This window comes from Zootoca vivipara, chromosome 6 (assembly GCF_965207765.1).
Source record: "Zootoca vivipara chromosome 6, rZooViv2.hap1.1, whole genome shotgun sequence".
Lineage (NCBI taxonomy): Eukaryota > Metazoa > Chordata > Lepidosauria > Squamata > Lacertidae > Zootoca > Zootoca vivipara.
The window spans coordinates 37,801,557-37,823,246 of NC_142589.1; the positions used below are offsets into that span (position 1 = coordinate 37,801,557).

General features: G+C 50.0%; 1 protein-coding gene across 4 annotated transcripts in view; it reads right to left on the minus strand.

Moving 5' to 3' along the window:
- Positions 1-206: 206 nt before the first annotated feature.
- ZNF469 (zinc finger protein 469) overlaps positions 207-21,690 on the minus strand; it is a 286,053-nt gene continuing 264,569 nt past the window's right edge. For 3 of the 4 annotated variants that reach the window (XM_088670994.1, XM_035118173.3, XM_035118174.3), the window contains 2 exons: positions 20,558-20,628; positions 207-14,697 (listed from right to left, as the gene is read on the minus strand). In XM_088670994.1, the coding sequence (XP_088527120.1) occupies positions 1,734-14,495 (12,762 nt within the window). In that variant the 5' untranslated portion in view covers positions 14,496-14,697; positions 20,558-20,628 and the 3' untranslated portion in view covers positions 207-1,733. The remainder of the gene's footprint in view (positions 14,698-20,557; positions 20,629-21,690) is intronic. The other variant, XM_035118176.3, reaches the window with a different exon arrangement.

Consider the following 21,690-nt stretch of genomic DNA (forward strand, 5'->3'; position numbering starts at 1 on the left):
TCCCACTCTCACTGCATCCCCAAAGGACGAGAAATGAATAGAAGGCAGACTGTCTGAAAAACGCCACACAGACCGGTGAGCTTCTGTGAAAATATTGGACTATATTTGAGAAGATAAATCCGGGCCCCGTTTTACAGTACCACAGCATTATGTTCACCTCATACTTTATTCAACAATATTAAAAGAGGCAGAGGCGCTCAAGCAGCACCTTTATAACATCTTTTTTATTATTTAAAAAATGGCATCTTCTGTACTTTGCTCTGTTCTCTGACAAATATCAAAATAAAAACTTTTAACATAATGCATTGCACCCGACGTATAATTAACCTACTTTTTTTTTACACAAAGAACTGTAAAGGTACATATTAACAGGATAAAGCCATTTAATTCCTTTTTTTTAAAAAAAATGAAACACATATAGTTTGCAAGACACACGCAAAGTACTCTGAGAGCGTGCCCCCCCTTAACCCCTTCAGTGCATTGTCTCCTCCTCTTTCTCAAACATGGAGGTCCCTATTAACAGCTGATTATCCTCCAAGTCCCCTTTTGCACCTGAGATTCAAGCCTCAAGATGTAACCTTTGCTGCATACACTGCAGAGTATTAGCGTCGCAGGAGGAGCATTGTCAGAATACCATCCTGCACTCTCCGTGTTAGGTTTATACAGGCAACTGTTTATTTCTTTCACAAGTTTCCCCCTCTTCCTTGACACGTGTGTGTGTGTGTGTGTGTGTGTGTGTGTGTGTGTGTGTGTGTTCCTGTCTGTATTCACATTATGAAAATAAAAATAGCACCAGTTTAACTGCATAGTGTAAAGCCCATACCAAGTCTAGCAACTACCTCAATACAGTAAGAGTTTGTTGGTTTGTTTTTAATATAAAAATGATACCTTACAGGTCCTTGAGACACAGTACTGCAGGGGAGTGGGGAAGATGTAAGTTGGCAGTTTTCTCACTGGAAAATATTAATAATTAAAAACAATAATAAAAAAACTATGTCACAAATCTTCAAGGTGCAGTTTAGCTAGGTTAGAGGGGAAGGCGTGTACATTTCTCTTTGCAAAAATAAAAAATATAACCCTCTTTTAGCAACATCTACAGTGGTCTAATAAAGGCAGTAACTTGCTGCATGGCAGGTCTTAATGCCACATTCTTGGAAATCTCTGTCTGTCAAAACTGTGGCCTGCTTCCTTCTTAATTTAATTTCTTAAAAATTGTTATTTCTTAGGCTGGCTCCCAATTAAATGAAATCGTGCGGGATTATTTGTGCAAAATCTTTGGGAGGAGGAAAAAAAATGCTTTCTACAGTGTACTGCACCTTATGAATAAGACGTCTCTGGAATGAAGTTCATCTCTTCAAGTACTTTGTACAAAGATAACAGAGACACAGTCTGAAAAGGGGCTGGGATTTGCAAGTATCCTTATAACCTCAGCACTTCTCCAATAAAGCATTTCCTCTTGACGCTTCACTCTGCCCAAAGCGATTACAGTTTTAGTTCATGAACATCATCAGCAACATCAAAGTTCTAGCATTTGCATGATAAATCAGGTGAATTAAAGTAGATTAGCAAGACACAAAGCAAAACTATTTCAGAGGCTGCAGTGCAAGTTCATTTAAGCTAGACAGAGAAATCACGCTACACAAACGAATTTAATGCTTTGATAATTTCTCTTCCCCCCCCCCTGCAAACCCCAATGAAAGCAGCGAAGGATCACCATAAGTCACTTTCATAAATTACTCAGAAGTATCTCTTCTTAAAGGAATTTTAAAGCTACTTAATTTCTGCCCAAACAGTTGGCTTAGGAGATTGTTCTGGGATTCAGCTGTCCTGTAATTGTGAGAGTCGGGCAGCTTAGCACCTTGGACAGCTCTGTGCCGGCTCAAAGAGCCTGGCAGGGAGGCAGAGGGGTCTTTGGCTATAAGGGGGTGGTGGAAGGCCTTGCCAGCCAAGAGGTCCTTCTTGCGTTTCAGGTCTCCATTGGCGTGGCGGATCTCTGCCTTCTTCTGAAAGCATTGGTCAAGCACCATCTTTTTGAGCTGGCCGCCAGCCATGGACACCTTGAGCGTGGGGCTCAGTTTGTTGCAGTGAGGGTCCCTCCTCCGGGGGGAAAGAGCAAAAGCATCATTGTTGGGCCAATCAGCCCTTTTGAACCCTCCAGTGGCATCGCTCCTCCCAGCATCCGGCATCCGGGCTTTTTTCTTCTTGTTGCCATCCCCCTCAATGTTCTCGCGGGAGGCTGAGCTTCCTTTGTGAGCGGATTTGTGTTCTTTCCGCTTTTTGGGGTGAAGCTTGGTCAGCCCATTAGCAATGGGTCTCTCTGGGCATTTGCTCAGGTCAGGGTGGCTGTGCTTTACCTGGGCACCTCCCACCTCGCTCCGGAGGTGACTGCTCACAGGCTTGACAGGGTTGCTTCCCATCTCTTTGATGCCAACAATGGTGCCGTTGTCTTTGGAGTAAGCAGCACCCATCTCTGGGAGGGCCTTGTCTTTTAACGGTGGTGGCTTCTGAGCCTCTTCTGCACTGCCCACGGAACAATGGACACTGGGGTCATTCTCGGCATAGGTCTGGCCACCTGTGACCTTCTTTGAAGGCATCTCTTTGGCAGACCGGTTGAGGGCAGGTGAGGAGGTCTTGTCCTTCAGCAGGAACATGTGGAAGGTCGCTTCAGGTAAGTGCATCTTGGTGGCACTTTCCTGAGGAGCTGTATCACTTAGATCAGGATTGCCGCTCCACTCCATTTTGGGAGTCCCCTTGCATTCTGTCGCCTCCAGATTTGCAGCAGAAAGGTCAGGAATCTTGCTCACGGGTTCTTCTTGGAAATGTGGGCTGTGCCAGGTTCCCATGGCATGTTCACTTTTGCCATTAGAGGTGACATTTTCTGGGGCCACTGCCTCCTTGCTGTGCTTCTCAGAGAGATGAACTGGAGGCAGCTTTTGTGTTGCAGCTGCTGTTTGCTTATGTGTTAAGCTATCCAGATCAATACTAACTGCATCAGGAGAGTCTATGGAAGGAGGTGGAGTGTCGCCGAGGGAGTCTCCTTTCACCAGCTGTCTTGCAGAAAGTGCAGTGGTGGGCTTGAGTTCTGGGCCACCTGATTCACCCTGGGGCAAAACTGGAAGAGGCAGAGGCAGACAGTCATGCTGGGTTTTTGCAATTTCACCCAGGAGACTGGAGAAGCGGCCCACCAGGCCTTCTGTTTTTACGGAGGTCTGGGGTTGAGGTGTTGTGGCCACATTGGCTGCTGTGGATAGAGGCTCATTTGGAGACAGCAGAGGTTCACTCCCTAGTTGGGGGACACAGGTGCAATCTGACTGCACAGGTAAGCCTGGTGCAAGCAAGGTGTTGCGATGGACCATCTTTTTCTTTTTGGCTGCTGGTATGTCTTCCCGCAGGTGTCCTTCCTCTTTTACTTTCTTATCCCCATCCTTGGCTGAGACTCCTGGCCGCATCACTCCTCGGAATCGGAAGGTCTTGCTGCTCCCCACCAGGTGCTTCTCCATGTGCCGGTCATACTGCTCCTTTTTGGAGAAGGTGTAGTTGCAGGTGCTGCAGATGAAAGACTTCTTGATGACATGCATGACATCCGCACAGAGCTCACAGGCATAGAGCGTGGTGTGCTTGATGTCTGCTTCCTCAGCCGTTCCATGCTCTTGGCTGAGGTGCTTCCGAAGTTCTTTGGTCTCCTGGTAGAACATTGGGCATTTGTGGCACAGGTAGATCTTCTGCAAGCTGTGCACCACCAGGTGGCGCTGGAGCTTGAAGGGCTTGGGGAACTGCTTCCCACAGTGATGGCAATCTCGAGAGGGATCTTTGCATTCTGGGTGCATGGGAGCCAACTTTGGAGCCCCTTCGGCTTTAGGGGCAGGGTCGGGAGATGGGGCTGTTGCTTTGGGAGAGGCAACAGGTGGCTTGGTTCTTAGTGGGACCTCTGAGGTGTCCTTGTTGACAGTCACTTCTTGCCCTCCTTGGGGCTCCTTGGGACTTTTGCTCTCTTTGCAAGCGGGTGCTTTGGTGCCAGGGTCAGCATGCTTGGCTGATTTGTTGGGTTTCCGGCACATGATAGAGTTCAGGAAATGAGTGACAGCATCATCATCATCACTGAAGCAGCTGGGCAACCCACCCAAGACAGATTTCTGAGCCTGGCCTTTCCGGGCAAACTGAGTGGCATGCTCTCGTAAGTGCTCATTGTACATCCAGACATCAGATATTTCCTTCAGGCACATCCCACAGGCCCACAAGCCGGCTTTGTTCTTGGCATGCTTCTCCTTCAAATGGTCCCTTAGCTGCTCCCGGGAACTGAACTTCCTCTGGACACACATGTAGCATGTTGGAGGAGGAGAAGGGTTGTGAGTGAGCTTGTGAAAGTCCAGCTCCCCTAAAGTGAGGAACCACTGGAAACACACCTTGCACTTGTATTGCTTGTCTTTAGCCTTGAGATTCAAGTCGCCACGGGTTTTCCCCTGCTTTCCTTCTCCTAGCTTATTTTTGATGGGTCTGCCTTGCTGGGCTGGTGACGGTGGCTTGAACCCTGAGGTGCATTCATCATCTTCCCCAATGCCGTAGAAGCACACATCTCTCATCTCAAACTTTGTGTTCAACATATCCATATCAATTGTATGGAAGTCAGACAAGCCAGGATTTTTGTTCATCCTAGTGTCATAGGATTCTTCTTTCAGGTCAGGAGGTTCTGGACTGGGAGCCATTGATGATTGCCCATTTGTCAGTTCCATGGATGGGCTGAGCAATGTTATGTCAGCAGAAATGCCTTCTGTTTTCTTCTCAAGACTACCCCAGCTACTCAAGCTTGGAAGATCCTCTGTTGGACTCCTTATTGTGCCATCGCTCTTCAAATCAGTAATGTCCTCCCTTTGCCTGGCATCATCTGGCTGCAGAACCTTTTTGGTAGATCCGGAATTGACATCACTTACTATTGCTTTGCTGCCATGACACATGTTGAGAGTCAGAGCATCATCAATGGAGATGGTGTCGTACTCACAAGGGTCCTCCCTGGTGACACAGAAAGAGCTGGTTTCTCCAAGATCTGAAGCCATCCTGGTTGTAAAGAGACCCACCAAGCCTTCTGGCCTGGGGTTCACCTCTATGACAGGTTTGGGCTTCTTGGTCCGCTTTCCATACACCCGCCTGCACTTCTGATGAGCAAACCGGTCATTCCTGGGGAAAAGCTGTGAGAACGTGGAGTCATCATCAAACAAACTCTGCAGGTCTGGACCCATGGCATCCCCCTCATCCCCCTGAGATTCATTCCTCATCTGAAGCTCTTCCATCTTCAAAGGCTTGGACTCTGTGGGATAAGGGACACCACTGGAAGCTTTTTCTGATACGATTTCAGGGAAGTCCTCTTCAACTGCTCCGGCATGGCAGGACTGCTGGAGGCTGTTGGGACTTGGTGTATACATTGACGGCCTCTTTTGATTTCTACAGCAAATCTCTTTGGGTGGATTCTCTTCAGATGACTCTGGTTTTTCCATGCCAATATCCTCACCTGGTTCTTCACAGACATTGCTCAACCTTTCCTCAACTTGTTTTGGATACCTGCTCATCCACTTCTCTGGCAAGTGTCCTTTCAACCCTGGATCCACCAACTGCTCATTACAGCTCCCTACATCCTGAAGAAGCTCTTGCCTAGCCATCTCTTGGGCAGATGATGTCTTTTCACCAACTTCTTCCAAGTCCTTGACTATTGGAGGGTGAAGTGGCAATGGTGACTGTGCCCTGGCCTGTTCTTGGAGGCCAGGTAAGGGAGTGCTGCTCTCCAGTTCTTTAGAGACAGTGGTCAGAAGGAGGTTGACAGTGCAGGGAATCATTGTGGAGTGAAGTTCAGGGACCTCACTCTCTACATGAGAAGATTCGATGGTTTCGTTGGGAAATACTTTGGCTTTTCTTGCCTTTCCCTTCAATTTCTTCTTGGCAAAACTGCCCAACCCACCAGCACCAGCCTCTTTGTCTTTTCCTCCTGTGCCTGACCCTGGTTTAGAGCCAGGTGCTGAGTTGCCCAATCTACCTGCCTCTGTGCTTAGCGACGTCGTTTTCATGTCTTCATTTGGATCATCTGCACTTTGGAGTTCTTGGGTTACATCAAATGAAATCACACTTAGGTCACTGAGCACCTTACTAACAACTTCTTGGATCTCTGGACTGGGCTCTTTCCTTTGGCTCCTGCAGGATTTGGGAAAGGGTTGGCTAACGCCTGCTTTTGACAGGTGTGAGCTGCCTGCTCTCTCTTTGATGGAAGTCCTGCTGTTTCTCAGAGAGAGTTGCTTGCTTGTCATGAATGCCTTTTCCAGTGGCGCACAGTCCAGGGCTGGCAACGGAGTGGTCTCCTTTTTCTCCTGATGTTTCACAGCTTTGTGCCTCATCAACCCAGTTTTTGTTCTAAAACGAACTGTGCAAATATCACAGGTGACTTGCAGTCCTTTCCCCTTCTTTTCTTTTGGTTGCTTGGTCTTGAAATCATCTTTCAGACTTTCATCATTGCGCTCCTCTTGTTCTGTGTACCTAGTGTACCCTTTCACACTCTCAGAGCCTTCATTCTTCAAACTGTTGCCTCTGCTGTCCATGTCTTCTGAAGCCTTCTTGAGCCCAGTCTCTGTGGTCTCTGGAAATTGGCCAGCACTAAGGTGAACCTCACTGGCATTAGCTGTTCCTGCAAGGTCAGCAGCGGCTGTCTCTTGATTATTAAGGATCTCTGGTTGAGCTTGATCTTTGCTGCCTTTCTGGAGGCAAATCTGAGCCTCCTTTGGCCCCTGAGGCTTTGACATTAACTCCCCGTTTTGATTCGTCTTTGTATTTGTAAGCTGAGCAGAATCTGTCTCTGATGCAGGCTGGTCAAGCATAATGTTTTGCAAGGATGCTGACTGAGAACAGGTAATCACATCTGTCACAGAGCACATGCCACTGTCTTCATGACCTGGATGCTTGGATAGTTCTTCAGGAATATCATTATTTTTAGAAGGTAGCGGGCTGGGAGATGTGCAGCTGTTGGCTTGTAATTTCAAGGGTATTTGTATCTCTGCAGGAGGAGCTGCTAGGTCACCAGAGCACAGGGAAGAGGCAGGTGGTATATGGACAACCTTTTCAGGTTCTGCCAAGGTGCTGGTGGCATCTTCTTCAATGTGCTGTTGACTACTACTGATCATATCTGACAGCACAGGAGAGGTGGCACCACAAGGGAGCATGCTGGGTAGAAATTGTGGTGCTTCTGTCCATTCTTGGTGCTCCGAATAATCCTGCATGGGATTCCCAACAAGAGTCTTCTCAGCACTAGAGGAGCAACTGCACACAAGAAGGGGAATCTGCTGCTCCCCAGCAGCACTCGGACTGTCTTCAGATGGTGGTACTCCAAAGTCAGAGAGTGTTACACTGCCTGTGTCACTTTTCAGCACTTCTTTCTGACTAGCCAAGCTGACTTCCAGAGACAAAGCTTCTGCACAGTGGCTGGCTTGCTCCTCCAAGTCCTGGCCTTCTTCTGAAACTGGGCTGGTTCCCAAGCAGAAACCTCTCCCATGCAAGGAGTAATCATCCTGATGTTGATTTTCAGGTGAGTTGCTGGGAGCCAAAGTCACATGACATTGCAATTGTCCCACCTGATCACCACTCATTTTCATCTGGTGAACTTCTGCAGCACTCAACACTTGACCCTCACAGCAGGCTTCACCCCAAGATGTGCAATGAGCCACAAGTCCCTTGAGTGTGGCTGGCAAAGCACAGCCTGGTGTTTCATTCTCAAATGACCCAGAGATTAGGGGGGATTTTCTGTGGCTCCTAAATGCCAAGGTTGCATTCTGCTGATCTTCTACCACCTCTCCTGTACCTTGACAGCCTTGCGTTCTCTCTTCCCTTAGCAATGAGGTCACCATCGAGCCGCTGAGTGGGGAGAGGTGACTGTGCTCTGGGGAAATGCCACCTGCACACAGTTTAATGTCACCCACCACCTCAAAACAGTCGTCTTTTAGGTCCTGCTGCTGCTCCTTCTCCTCTGCAATGAGATTGTGTCTTTCAGGGCTCTGAAGGGCTGATTGCTCTGTAGTGCAAGGAGCCCTTTCATGAAGATATTCTCCCTGTTTGCCTGGTTCAAAAAATAGTTCAGTTGAATCAGATGCCTTGGTCCTGTTCTCAGATTCCTCTGCCAGGGACCTCTTCCTTTCCTTCACTGTGGGGCTTTCAGCTACCTCCTCACTTGCAACAGGGCCCATAGATGCCTCTTCCTGTTCAGACTGAATGTCAACACTTGCAGGCAAGTGGGGGGTAGGCTGCAGGGCTGGGAAGCATGGCATCAGCAAGTCCTCCTCGTTGCTTTTGGCCGTCCTGGCCACAAACAACTGCAGCTGCTGCAATGGGTTGCCTGCCTTCTCCTGGGGAGCGGACACATCTTCTACCTCCCCATCCATCTCCTTCGAAAATGTCAATGTGTCAAAAACCAGCATTTTCCCATCTCCAGCTTTATTGTGTAGGGCTGGAGAGTGACAAACAGTCTGTCGGGACTCATCCAGAAGGGCAGACCCATCCTCATCCCTTGGGAAGAGTGCGATGCTCTCCAGCATTTCAGGAGACCTGGTCTTAGGAAAGGCTCTTCCTTCTGGGTCCTTGATGCTTTGGGCACTAGAGGGCAAGTTGCCATCAAGCTCTGGACCACCAACATCTTGTAGTCCAAAATCTGGCTTCAAACACAGAACTTGCTGCCTGTACGTTTCCAACTCAGCAGCGCCATCAAAAGTTTTTTCCTTTGGTGGCAGTTCTGCAAACGCCTCCCCTCTCAGAGGCAAAGGCTCATGTGCATTTAGCTCAGCTACCTCCAGAGTTTTAGGGAACAATGGATCAGGGCTTTGTATCAAATGCTCTGTGTAGCTTGGAATTCGCAAATCGTCACAGATGCCTGAAGGGCATGGATCTGGCATGATTCTGGCAGGTGCAGCCTGCATTTCACTGAAGTCATCTTCCTCGGAGATTTCAATACCCTTCAGGTTGTCATGAAGCTTGTCTTGGTCCTCCTTGGAGCTAAAAGGACCTCCCAAAATCAGATCAGTGGCAGATGGTGTGTGCATGGTGGAGTGTATTGGGCTAAACGGCACCGGACATGGCCAAGGGTCCCTGTGGCTTCTGTACTTGCTATCTAATGTTGCAAGGAGACTTTTCTCGTTCCCTGAGTTTTCACAGACACAGGCTTTTGTAGAAAGGAGGCTTGCTTTCTCAAACTCAGCTTCTGTTAGGAACAGCCCTTTCCCATTGCTTTCCTGGTCGAGGGTTAAGAGTGAAAACTGGTGGGTGGCTTCCTTCTTATCTGTGCTGGTAGCTTGGCTGGGGGCTTGGTGTTCATCGGATACTTCCATGTTCAGCTTGCTTGCTTGCAGCTGGCTTTCCAACTCAGTGACTAACCTTTTGATCTCGAGCTCGTCCTCTGAGATAGTGCTCATGAAAGCCATACTGTAATCAGCCATCCTTTCGGGCAAAGGGATTTGGTTGATCTCGCCAGGGTACCTTTTAGTGACTGTTTTTTCAACAGGGAGGCTGTGAAACTGGGCAATGTCTTCTGGCAAAACTGAGGGTGCCTCCTCCATCAGATTCCAGTCTTTCTCTTGTGGGAATGGAGAATACTGCTGGTCAAAGGGGGTGGTTTTGCTGAGCTGATGATGGCCAGCACACTCAAAGGTAACATAATTGTCCTTGCTTGATACCACACCATCGTATAAGGTGGTGTCAAACTCGGCCACAGGCAGCTCCCCAAATACCGATGAAGAATCAAAGCTAAGAGGTGAGGGGACTTTGCTTTGTTCATGATTATCACCTTCGTAGGGCGTGATCTCAGGGTGCTTCTGTTTGAATGAGGTGAGGTCAAGGCCCCCCTGGCACAGGAACACATTGCTGCTGTGTGATGGTTCCACACCTGGGGCATCCGAGAAAAGGCCCGATGATTCAAAGTTGTTAGATAACCCTTTGCAGTCATAAAATGCACCAGCAGCATCAATGAGCGCAGCATCTCCTTTCCTGGCTATCCCAACGCCCATGGGATTGTCTCGGAAACAGCTGATTGGAGCCACAATCAATGGTTTCTTTGAACACTTGAGGTCTGCTTGTTCATAGCTGTTGCTCTTATCACTGGGGATGTCATGGCTGCCATCAGAGGATGGGCCACTGAACTCGTCCAGGTGGTATTTCAAGGCCTCCCCATTGTAGGCAGCAAACGGGGACCAGCACTGATTCCTTTCCAGCGAACACTGCTCGGCATCTTTCTGTGCAGCCAGGGGCTTATCATCATTGTGTCTTGATCCCCTGTGGGACTGTTCTGCATCCTCAGTGCCAAAGAGCCCAGTGGGGTTCTGGTTAAGAAGGCCACTGCTGTGATAGATCTTCCCCTTGGGCCGGAGCAAACCTTCGTCTCCATTTGTGCAAGGGACTGGGGACATGCTGGGGCTCTGATGCACCTGGAAACCTGCTGCCTGAACTGGGGGTGAGTTGATGCTGCCTCGCTCTCTGGACAACTCAGAGGTCTTTCTTTGGCTTCTTCCTCCTACCACTTCTTCCTCAGGAAAGTCCAGCTGCTCTCGTGGATGTGGCGCGGCGTGTAGCAACCTCTTCCTCTCTTCGCTTTCCTTCTCAGTGTCAGAATCAGCCCTCTCTGTGCTTTGAGGGCTGTTGCTTGTCTCACTGGACAGGCTGGTGCTCTGGCAGCTGCTGGTGGAAGAGCGGTTGCACCTGCGCCACACTCTGCCCGTGCATTCATTTTTACTTCCGGGCTCTTTGCTGGCAGCCCTTTGGGACTCCTCTCTGCCCCTCCTCTGACCGTACCTCCACACCGGCTCCTTGTCCTTCTCCCTCCCCGCTCTCCCTTGGCGCCTCCGACTGAGGCTGCTCCTCAGCCTCCCATTGAAACGCTGCCCCGCCTTCCTCCTGCAGTGCCGCTTGGCGTATTCCACGCGCTCGTCATCCGATTCTGAGATGTATTCGTACTCGCCAAACTTGCTGTCCTTGGCTTCGGGGAGCATCCGCTCAGCAAGCAAGGAGAATGGCACGACTTTGCCGCCCTTGCTGTGCAGCTTGTGCAGCTTGTTCTTCTGCTGGACAATCTTGTGGATGAGCTCCTTGCTCCAGGTGCCGCTCCGCAGCTTGCGCTTCTTGGCATCCTTTGCAGAGAGCAGGCTATTCCCTGGGGAAGGAGGGTGGTTCAGACTCTTGGACTGCTTCAGCTCTGGCATGGTTTTGACCTCCTGCTTCAAAGGCATAAAGGAGCTCCTGCAGTTTTTCCTTCTGACCTTCGTTTGGGCACTTGCATCTACGTTGGCGTCACCATACATTGCCAGGTCACTAGCCTTGTTCTGAGCAGACTCCCTGCTGCTCTGTGTTTCGAGCCTTTCCTCTCCCTGGTCTGGAAACCAGCTCGCCACTCTCTCTTTATGCCCATTTTGCTTCCCGGGTGGTTTCCTTTTTGCCAGGTCCATGCCGGGATGATCATCATAGCAGCTCAACATTTTCACATTCTCCTCCATCCCTGGGTGCTGCTTTGTTTTCTTCCCCGAAGCAACGCTCTCTTTTGCTTTGTAAGTGGTCCCACCATTGGTGACCTTCACAGAGGCCAATTCTTCATCAGCAAACACGTCAATGAAGCTGCTGTCAATCTCAGGGTTATCCGACTGGTACCCAAGTCCGTTCAGAGCTTCCGTGATCAAACTGTCGAGCTTGGCGTCGTCTATCTCCAAGTCAGAAGCGCTAAGCGGCATGGGGTTTGCGCCAAGGCCGTTAAGCTGGCTCACCTTCAGAGGGTCCTCCTTGGATTCCCCTTTGCCCTCTCCATCTGCAAAATCAACAGGAGGCAGCAGCAGGCCCAGGCCAGCTTGCGGATTCTTTGCGGACTCGGGAGGCACCTGATGTTGCCTCCGGATCTCCGCCCCCCGGGAAGAGCCTTTCGATGGGCCCTGGAGAGCTGCATGAGAACTGCAGAACTGGCGGTGGTCCAGGAAAGAGGAGAGAGTGCTGAAGTTCTGGTCACATTGCTTGCAGGTCAGGAAGACGTCCAGCTGGTCGAGGCTGGTGCTGCTCAGTGTGCTTGCCAGGAAGTGATGCGAGGAATAAGGTGGAGGCAGTTCAGCCTCAAAGCCCTCCAGACATCCTTTGGAGGCATCCACTTCTGGCTTGTGGATGTGGCTGTCCACAGGGACACCTCTGTAGAGGAGTTCATCCTTTGAGGCACCTTGGGAGAGATGAAAGCCCTTGAGAGGGTCCACTGCCTGGTAGTGGATCGCGGTGGAGCTCAGTGAGTCAGAGGCATGGAAAGACTCACTGGCATCCTTTGGGTGGCACTGGTGGTGAAAGAAGGGTGACGTGGTCAGCACAGCACCATCTTCAAAACTGTGGCTGTTTGGGCTGCTTGACGTGGGCGAGAGGGATGAGCAGGTGCTGCTGCTGCTGACAGGGTGGGGGGCAGGCGATGGGAGAGGAGAATCGGCTGGGGAGGCAGTCAAGGCCGACGGTGGCAACACCAAAGCTGGGTTGGAAGAGAGACGAGAGGAAGTTAACGGCAGTGCTTGGCTCACGCTGAAGAAGAGGGGCTTGCCCCTGGAAACACACATGCCAGGAAGTTCCGTGTCCTTTGCCCCGTCAAAGCCAAAAGCATTGGCTGGAGTGCAGTTCTTTGATCCTGGATCATGCTGCTGCATGACGACCCCCTCCCCAGTCGGCAGGGCTTTACTCAGATAGCTGGGAGTGGAGTTCTTCTGAACCTTGCTGCTGCTGTCCCAGTCTGATGCCCCAAGGGGGAAAGGTGGCTTCTGGCTGGCCAGCTTCCTTGACAGCTCAATTCGGTCTTGGCCGGGCATTGCGGAGGTGAGGCGCAGCTGCTGCCAGGCCTTCTTTACGTGCTGCCTCTGTTCTGCACCTGGGTGGCACCCAAACGAGAGCTGGTTCCCAGCAGGACTTGGGTACACGGTTGAGCTTTGTTCCACGGCAGGGTAAGCCTTCTTGCCTCCCTCCCAGGACTGAAAGAGCCTGGGTTGGGTCTGCACAGTAGTGGGAAGGCTCTTCTCGAAAGGCACTGAGCCGAGGCTGGCAGCACTGGCCGTGGGGTCGCCATAAGGCTTGTTCTGAAAGTGCACTTGGGGTAGAGAGACCTGTGGCATGTTCCTTCTCAGAGCACCACCGGGATCCAGTATCCTTTGACTAGCTACGTTGTCTGTCAACAAGGACTGCCTCTTCCTGATCGGCTTTGGCAAACTAGAGACGTGTAAACTGGGTGGGAAAACACCTTGGTTTTCTTGGAAAGTGCTTGAAGTTTGGTCGATAGCACCAGGAGGAGAGATAGCACCATTGTGGTCAGTGGAATGTTCATTCCTTCCTTTGTAGCAAGGCAAATGCCCTTGAGTCTGTGATGGGAGGAAGGGAGCCGGTTGGGGAGCCAACCCGTACATCCTGCCCTCTGGGCCAACGTGGTCGTAGGAGCCACCGGCGAGAGCTTCCTCCTTCCATTCCCTGGAGGAGGGATGGAAGGCAAAAGCACCATGAGAAGCCGTACTGGCGCCCAGCGACACATCAATGTAATCTTGAGCATGAATGTCACCTTGGAAAGGGTCTACAGCAGAGCTGTGCAAAGTCTGGAAGGGGTACTGGAATGACAAGGGCCCCACACAGTGTGCGCTAGGTTTGCTGCTCTCGGGGAACAAGGGGCAAGCTTTGGGGGCAGAGAGTCCATTGTTAGCACCTGGGAGGCTTTTCTCTGGCAAAGGCCACGAGCTATTCCCATTATTACCCTGGAACTCCACATAATGCAGCTGCCCGTTGGTGCCAGAGTTTTCATGAGGAACACCGGCTGGCAGCTGAAGCTTCGCGCCATGGGCTGGGCGCGCGGTTGGTGTTGGGGAGGTAAAGTTGCTGGAGATATGGCTTGAGGGGGCCTCAGGAAAACACCGTGCGAAACTGAGGTCTTCCTGCTGCAGTTCTACCTCTCTCTCGGGGATGCTGGGGACGTGGAACCTGTAGCTCCCCGAGATGGGTCCCCGGCCCACTTCGACCTTCTTGGGCGGGGTGACCTTCTGCTGGGGATAAGCAATACCAATGGTGGGGTTTGGTCTGGCATTGCTGATAGTAAGTCTATAGAGCTGCTGGTGGCCACGCTCTCCTTTTCCAGATCGCTTGTTCTTATCCCTCGCTCTGCTCTTTCCAGGGGGAGACTGGGGGCTTCCTTTGACAGAACCCCAAGGGCCATCGCTGAGGAACTTGGGCCTGTTGTGGAGGGACTTGAAGTCTATCTTGCCTGCTTGCTGAGGCCGGATCACAGCTTCCCTTTGATTGTGCGGCTCCTTGTCCTTGACGCCAGTGAAGCTGGACCCATTCTCGGTCCCAGTGGGGAGACATGACTCTGAGCCTTCCTGGAGCTGACCATCAAATTCGCCCACGTCTTTCTTGCCAAACTGCTCAAAGCCAATATCTTTGTCTTGGGCGCTGGGCTCAGTATCGTTGGTGGCATAAGCATGCTGTGTCTCTCCCATCATGCTACTAAAGACCAGGCCTAAAAGGAACTGGTTTCCCTCAGCCCCTCAGCACAAGAGTCCTCCATGGCAACCATCGTCCCTTCTTCTCCAGCAGCTGTGAGGCACCTCAACCTCTCGGATAGCTCCCAGTTCCATCCTGGCTATGGGGCAGGACTTGCGTATGAGGCCTGTTGGGGGTTCATCTCAGGATTCCACATGGGACCTGCAAGAGAGAAAGGCCTCATGAGATTCAGAAGCTCTTCAGTCTCATATTACAATGCTCAAATATTGAAACGTTTACAATATTTGGTGTCAAAACCCAAGGACTAAGGCTGCTTCTCTCAGATAGCAGAATGTAAGCGAAAACATATCAAACTCATGTCCAAGACTGAAGGCTTTGCTTGAGATTGGAACAAGTTGATTCCAGGAATCAGCATGGTGCTTTGAGGGAAGATGGACAGAGTCCCCTGTCACATACTACCTACTGGGGGTAGCACTGGCCCCATCCTGGGTGAGAACCAGGGGACTGTGTTACCCAAGAGGCAGAAAAAGCACAAGCTCAGGGCACCAGCAAATGATAATTTTTTGAAATAATCTGACAATTGGTTTTGGATTTCTTAAGCACCACAGGAAAAATCTGAACTTTCTAAGACTTCCTTATACTCCACATTCTTTCCCCATTTTTCTGTTCTATTTTATTACTTATCCCCACCTTAACCAGGAGTGGGGTGCCCTACTAACATAGGTGGAAATAGTGCCAGGAAATCAGATTCTGTCAGGTGCTGCAGGTGAGAACAGTAGGAAGGACCAAGCTTTTTTGTGCAAAAGTGTCTTTGAGAAACCCAAGCTGTTTACAGGCCTTATTGGGGTTGGGGGGAGAGAGAAGTCCTCACTCCTGACAGACATATCCAGCTGCAGCAATCAGCCCCCCCCACTCCCACCCCCGCCAGCATCCCTCCAGCACTTCAAAGGTTATTATAAGTAATTTACCTCTGGCTAAAACCTGCTGAGGGTGGCATTTTTATTGCCTTAAAACGATATTTCTCTTAGCAGGAGCAGATGACAGAAGTGCCCCGCCTATGGCTTATAGTCAGGGGAAAGCTCTACCTTTGATTTCTTAAGCTGGGCTCTCTGGATTTCTCCCTTCGCCACCCCCCCACCCCAGATTCTCTCCTGGCACAGATCATCGTTTTATGTCCAGAAACAGGTGCTCTGCCCTCTTCTTCTGCTTGATTGCTGGCAGCTGAATGGCAGCACAGCCTCCATTGGTGCAAGGCCTTGCTCAGAAGGTGACGTGACTTGGATGCAGAAGTGAAGGACACTTGCAGAGCCCGGCAGCACCTGCATGGGGCCAAAGGGGGGGTCTCCTCTAGTCCAGCATCCTGTTCTCACAGGAATGCTCCAATGGGGTGCCTGCAAGCAGCACATGAGCACCAAGGTACTCTTAGTGTGTGATGTTACGACTGTGGGATTGGCTCAAATACATGTGCCAGTCTTGGGCACTGGGCACCCATGTGCAGAAATATGGGCAGGCTCCCAAATGCAAAAATTTGGACATGGGGTCTCAGAGGGGCATATAATATGTTTTATTCCCTGATGACTTTTTTTTTTTGGGGGGGAGACAATTTCTGAAATGACATGGAAGATATTTCAGGGTCATTTGGGGCCTCCCCAAAAGCCACCCTCTTTTCCAGGATTAGCCAACATAGTAACCTCCAGATGTTGGATAACAGCTGTTGAAAAGCCAGCTGAGTTACACAAGGGAAGCCACAACCATCAGCTCAGCAATCATGGCAGACATGATTTTCATGCAAAAGGTCCCAGGTTCAATCTCCGGCATCTCTGGTTGAAACCATCAGGCAGCAGGAGATGGGAAAGGCTTCCTTCTGACCTTAAAGAGCTGCTTCTGGTCAGAGTAGACCAGTGGTTTACTCTGGGGTGCCTTGAACAATGGTCAGGGCTGCCGAGGGCAACATTGGCCTCTGTCCCTCTTCCCTCCCTCCTCTGATCCCCTCTTGCATCTCTGGCTCCCAAAGGCTTGCATGGCTGTTTATTGCAGTGGCCCTGGCTACAAGCTCCCCAGGTGAATGGTGCCTCTAGGGCTGGCCAGGGGAAGCTTCTCAGACACCTGCAGGGCATTGTGAGGAGGTACCTCTCTTTGGGGCAGGGCGGGGACCAGCTCAGAGACCAGGGGGGGGGGCAACTGTGGCTGCCCAGAGGACTCCTGAGGAGAGGAGGCTAAGGGAACACTCCACAAGGAAGGGTGTTTGAAAAAAGGTGAGAGGCTGCCACCTCTGCAGGCAAGGGGTGACATAACTGGGCTCCTGAGCCCCATAGGGGTGCCACAGAAAGAATGCACCGGTAGTTGGTCAAAGGCGCCATGGACTCAAAAAGGTTGAAAACCTCTGGAGTAGACCAAAAGATGTAAGGACCCAATGGCCTGATTCAGCAGACCGCAGCTTCCTGTGCTCATATCTCACTTCTACACTATGCACTTAAAGCTCTTACACCAGAGTCATGTTTTCCTCCAAAATATCCTCGGAATGGCAGCTAGTTCTGGGTCTTGTAAGAGCCCTCAGCACCCTTAACAAGCTATGGTTCCCAGGATACTTTCGGGGATGCCATAACTGTTGAAGTGGCATATGAATGCATGGAATGTATGGCATGGATTTGACCACAGGCACCTGCATTTACATCATGCAGCCAGCTGAGGGCTTTTGTCTGAGCGAAGCAGTCCTGCCCACTGCATCGAAAGGCCTGCTTTTTGAGATATAGGTAACCCCTCTCAAATGTATTTATTCTCTTTTGCTAAAGGTTCCTGTTATCAATCTTGTGAGAGTCTCTGGCTTAGTCTCCTGACTGGCCCATAAACAGCACAAAGCAGGGTCTTGAGGAGGCACTAAAAAATGTGTAGGCCCTGTAAGGTGAAATCTCAGAAGCCAAAGAGATTGCCAAGTAAGATTTCTGGTCGTCAGTGGGTTGGGTCTGCCCACACTCTTTCAGCTTAACTTTGCAATCTTAAGGACTAGCATCTTAAAACAAGAACTAAATAAGGATGCTCAGGATGCTAATTTTTGCAGCCAAAATTGCACTGTGAGGTCACATGTTGTGATGATGGTAAAATATACTGTATGCAGCTTGAACCCACAGCTATTTGGAAAGTACTTCATGATGCTAATTCCTAAGCTGACATTAACTTTAAGTGTAAAGCAGAGGTGCCAAAGGAGCTTAGATCAGTTATTTCCAAGTGTATTATCCACAAAGTTGGATTTTCTTTCAGCTCTCATTTTGAAGCTCGGGGGTGGGGTGGGGGGTGGGGGTGGAATGGGACATATGTGGGGCTGTCAAAATCTCCAGATAGACAACTGGGCTGATGGACAAGTACTTCACCAAGAGATCTAACCTCGGCCACTTTCCTTCCTGCTGCTTCTACTCCCAGCTTGGGAACCAAAATGTTGCAGAAGGGGTTGCCTGAGGTCACTGGCCGCTGCCTCTTTGATTTGCCCATTTTATCAGCCCTGTCCATCAACCAGGACCGAGCCTGATGCAGCCTTGACAGCCTTAAAAAACAAAAACAAAACACCTCTCTACAGTTTCACACTTGGCTAAGCAAAATAAATCCCAGCCCGATGGAGGGAGCTGAGATGGTCCTATTACTCTCCCTCTCTGCCAGCCAACAACGTGCCACTTATATGCCGTTTGGAGCCACGACGGGCAAGCCTGTTTTCTGCTGCTGAAATTTGGAAAGGTACCTTGCCAAGATAAAACAACCAACAAAACCAGAGCTAGTTACATTATCACAGTTGGGTTCACTCAGCCACATAAAGAAGGCCCTTTGGAAGGAATTTTTTTTAAAAAAGCCTTCTCGTGGGGGTTCAATAAAATTGCAACATTTGCATTGCTGGGGCCTAGGCTGATGGCTGCATTAGTGCAGGCAGCCAGAAGGCATAAATGCTTGGCTTCCAACTCAATCATGAATGGGTAAGTGGAGGGTGTGTGGAAGAGAAATATAGGGAAAGATGAAACATAGGGAAGGATCTGAGGGAGGATGCATGCTCCTGGCTGCCTCACCGCAAAAAGGATGTTGTAGAGTTGGAAAAGATTTGGAAAAGGGCAACACAGATTATTAAGGGGATGGAGTGACTCCTCTACAAAGGAAGGCTGCCACATTTGGGTCTTTTTAGTTTAGAGAAAAGGCAAGTGAGAGGCAACAGGATGGAGCTGTATAAAATTATGCATGGCATGCAGAAAGTGGCTAGAGAAAACTTTTTCTCCCTCTCCCATAAAAAAAACTGGGGTTGTGGGCTTCCCGACCATAGCTGCCAAGTCCGGGTCGTAAAGATCCGGGATCGGCTCTGTCTCTTTTCTCCCTGTTCACCGGAGCGAACGGTTCACCCGCCCACCCACCCTTTAGGCTAGGCGGACGCTGCTATGGACTTCAGTTGGTCGCCTGGTTAGTCAGGGGCTGGGTAGGACTTTTCCCACGTGGGCTAGCCAAGATGGTTTTTTCGCCTACCTCATAGCAATTCATCACAACTTTGGTTTGGCGGTTAGGCGTTGGAAATTTGCATAACAATAAGATGAAGGAGGAGCAGCTTACATGGAGAGGGATTCCGGGGGTGGGGCTTGGTCCAAAGCCTGGAGACGCCAGGGCCGTAAGGTACGCCCCTACGGTGGCCACAGGAGGAGTTCTGGTAGATGTACATCACTGGGCTCCTTACTGGTGGTTAACTTCTCCCAGACTCCAACACATGGGTTGGAGTTGGATATAGTCTGATAGGTTCCAACGCCTAAGCCAATACTGCTCAACATCCGTAATCAATAAAGTTGTTGCCTAACCACCCAATTAAAACTTATTTATTGTGTCTTGTGTCTTTATTTCACGGGGAAGGAGGGACATTGCCACACAACACTAGAACTCTGGGGCACCCAATGAAGCTGAATGTTAGAAGACACCCAACAGAAAGAAGAAAGTGCTTCTTCACACAGTGCATAGCTAAACAATGAAACTTAGTCCCACAGGAGGCACTGATGGCCAACAAACTGGAAGGCTTTCAAAGAGGATTAGACAAATTCATGGGAGAGAGGGCTACAGACTGGCTGCTAGCCCTGGTGGCTATGCTCTGCTTCCACAGCCAGAGGCTGTAATGTAATGCTGAATACCAGTTGCTGGAAACCACAGGAGGGAATAGGACTCTTGAGCTTGGACCCTGCCAGCCGGTTGCCTAGTTGCCATCCCCTTGATCATTTCGAGTTGCCCTTTTCTGAACCTTTTCCCACTCTGACAACTGCACCAGACTTATGACACCTGCCACTCTGGAAGCTGAAAAAGCAGCCTGGTAGCTGGGTGAATAAACCTGACACCCATAGATTATTCCGAAAGTATTCCCCATTGATTCAAACAATGGCACTTTTAGAATGATTCCAAAACATTCCCCATAGATTCAGCATGCTGAGGAGGGAGATGGGAGGAGGGTTCAGCCATCCAGGTGAAAAGGTGCTCAGAGCCTTTTCAGCAGAGAAAAAACAGATCCCACGCAGCGGAAAAGTAGCCACTGGATTCAAAGCTCCTCTGAGTGCCTCTTTGACTTCCTCCACCAACTTATTAGTTTTAAGCAATTTTCCCGAGGGGGGGGGATGGGAGGGAGGGAGGGTTAATAATGAAGCAAACCCTTATATTTTGTGCATGGCAAGTATACAGAAGACTATTTGAGTGGCTCATCAAGATTTAAATTATATCCAGGCAGGTTAAACTGAAGCTTCTGAAGCCAAAAGTTTGGCTATGGTTGTGGGGAAAAAAGCACTTGTGAAATGGTTATTCCACCACAAATACACTCAATTGTTGCTGCTGTTGTTGCTGTTGGTGTGTGATGTTTTTAAATCAGTCTACCCTTTAACAGGCCCTGAATTGGGTTTTCTATTTTTTGATGGACCCTAGAAGGAGAAATAAATGGGCGAGAGGTGCAAGGGGATTATTGCAGTCTGCTGGGGGATTAAAAAAGAAAGAAATGCAGAACATTTGCTTTAAAAAGTCAAACAGCCCCTCCCCCTCCCCACAGCCACCACTTGTCAACTGGCCATACCTTGGAAAACTTCCGTCACTCAGCTACTGCTGGGTCTCGGCTTAACTTCCCGTGAAATATGAATTTCTTGGCTGCAAGCAAAGTGAAAAATATGTCAGGAATTTTTGTTTGGCTTGGCTGCCATGGCCGCCACAGATCACAAGCTCATTCAAGCACCTCGCCAGAGCTGGACGTGAAAGGCGCGTTCTCCTCTGGCTGTGCTGTTGGACGTGCGGGGAATGGGTGCTCCCGGGAGACTAATGTACAGATGTGCTCGGCTGCCGGCTCCGAGTGATTCAGCTGAGCTGGCTTCTCAGCACACACTCTACAGGGCAGTTCAGAGGTGCTGGCTCTCCCTTGAATCTGACAGTGGCTGCCATTTCAGAGCATCTGTCCTCAGCACAGGCAAGGGAGACCTGGAGACCTTACAGCACAGTACTGATTGGTTCCCAGAGCCACTTCCAAAGCCTTTAGAGTGAAATTAAGGCAGCCATAGCTGTTGCAGCTCAGAGAGAGGGATGTCCTTCACAGGCAGAGCTGTCAATTTCAGATTCAGTCTTTACGAAAATCTGTCAGGTTTCTTTTAGTGTGCATTTCTCCTAATTTACACATTTTTGTATGCGATTTTAAGTAGTGTATACATCTTTTCCAATCACTTTTTGCATTTTTTGTAGCTTATATGCACTTTTATACACCCTTTCCCCTAATATTATATGTATTTTGGTTCGCTTTTTCAGAGGAAGGGTTTGCAGAACTGCATCACAAAATTCAGAGAAGGAATTTCAGAGGATGGGTGACTTTTGAGACTGAGCATGTATGCCAGTCTTTGCTCCTCACACTTAATGCCTGTCCTGGTTCTGGTAGACAGGGGGAAGGGAGCTTCTCACAGCAGGAGGGAGAGGCAGCTGTGCCTCTTCACCAGACTGACTCATCTCCCCCCACTCCCCTACTTCAGCTTCTGCCTCTGATTTGGGACTTCTCTCTGCCACAGACTCCCCCCCCCCCACTAAGTAAGTCCTTTTACCACTTCAGCTTCCAAGACCTCCTCCTCCCAGTCTGCTCTCTCTTCTCCCTCTGACGACTCATCGCCGTCCCACCACCAATTCCTAGGCTCAGAGCCATCTTCGCTTGGGGGGTTCCCCAGCTCGTTCCTC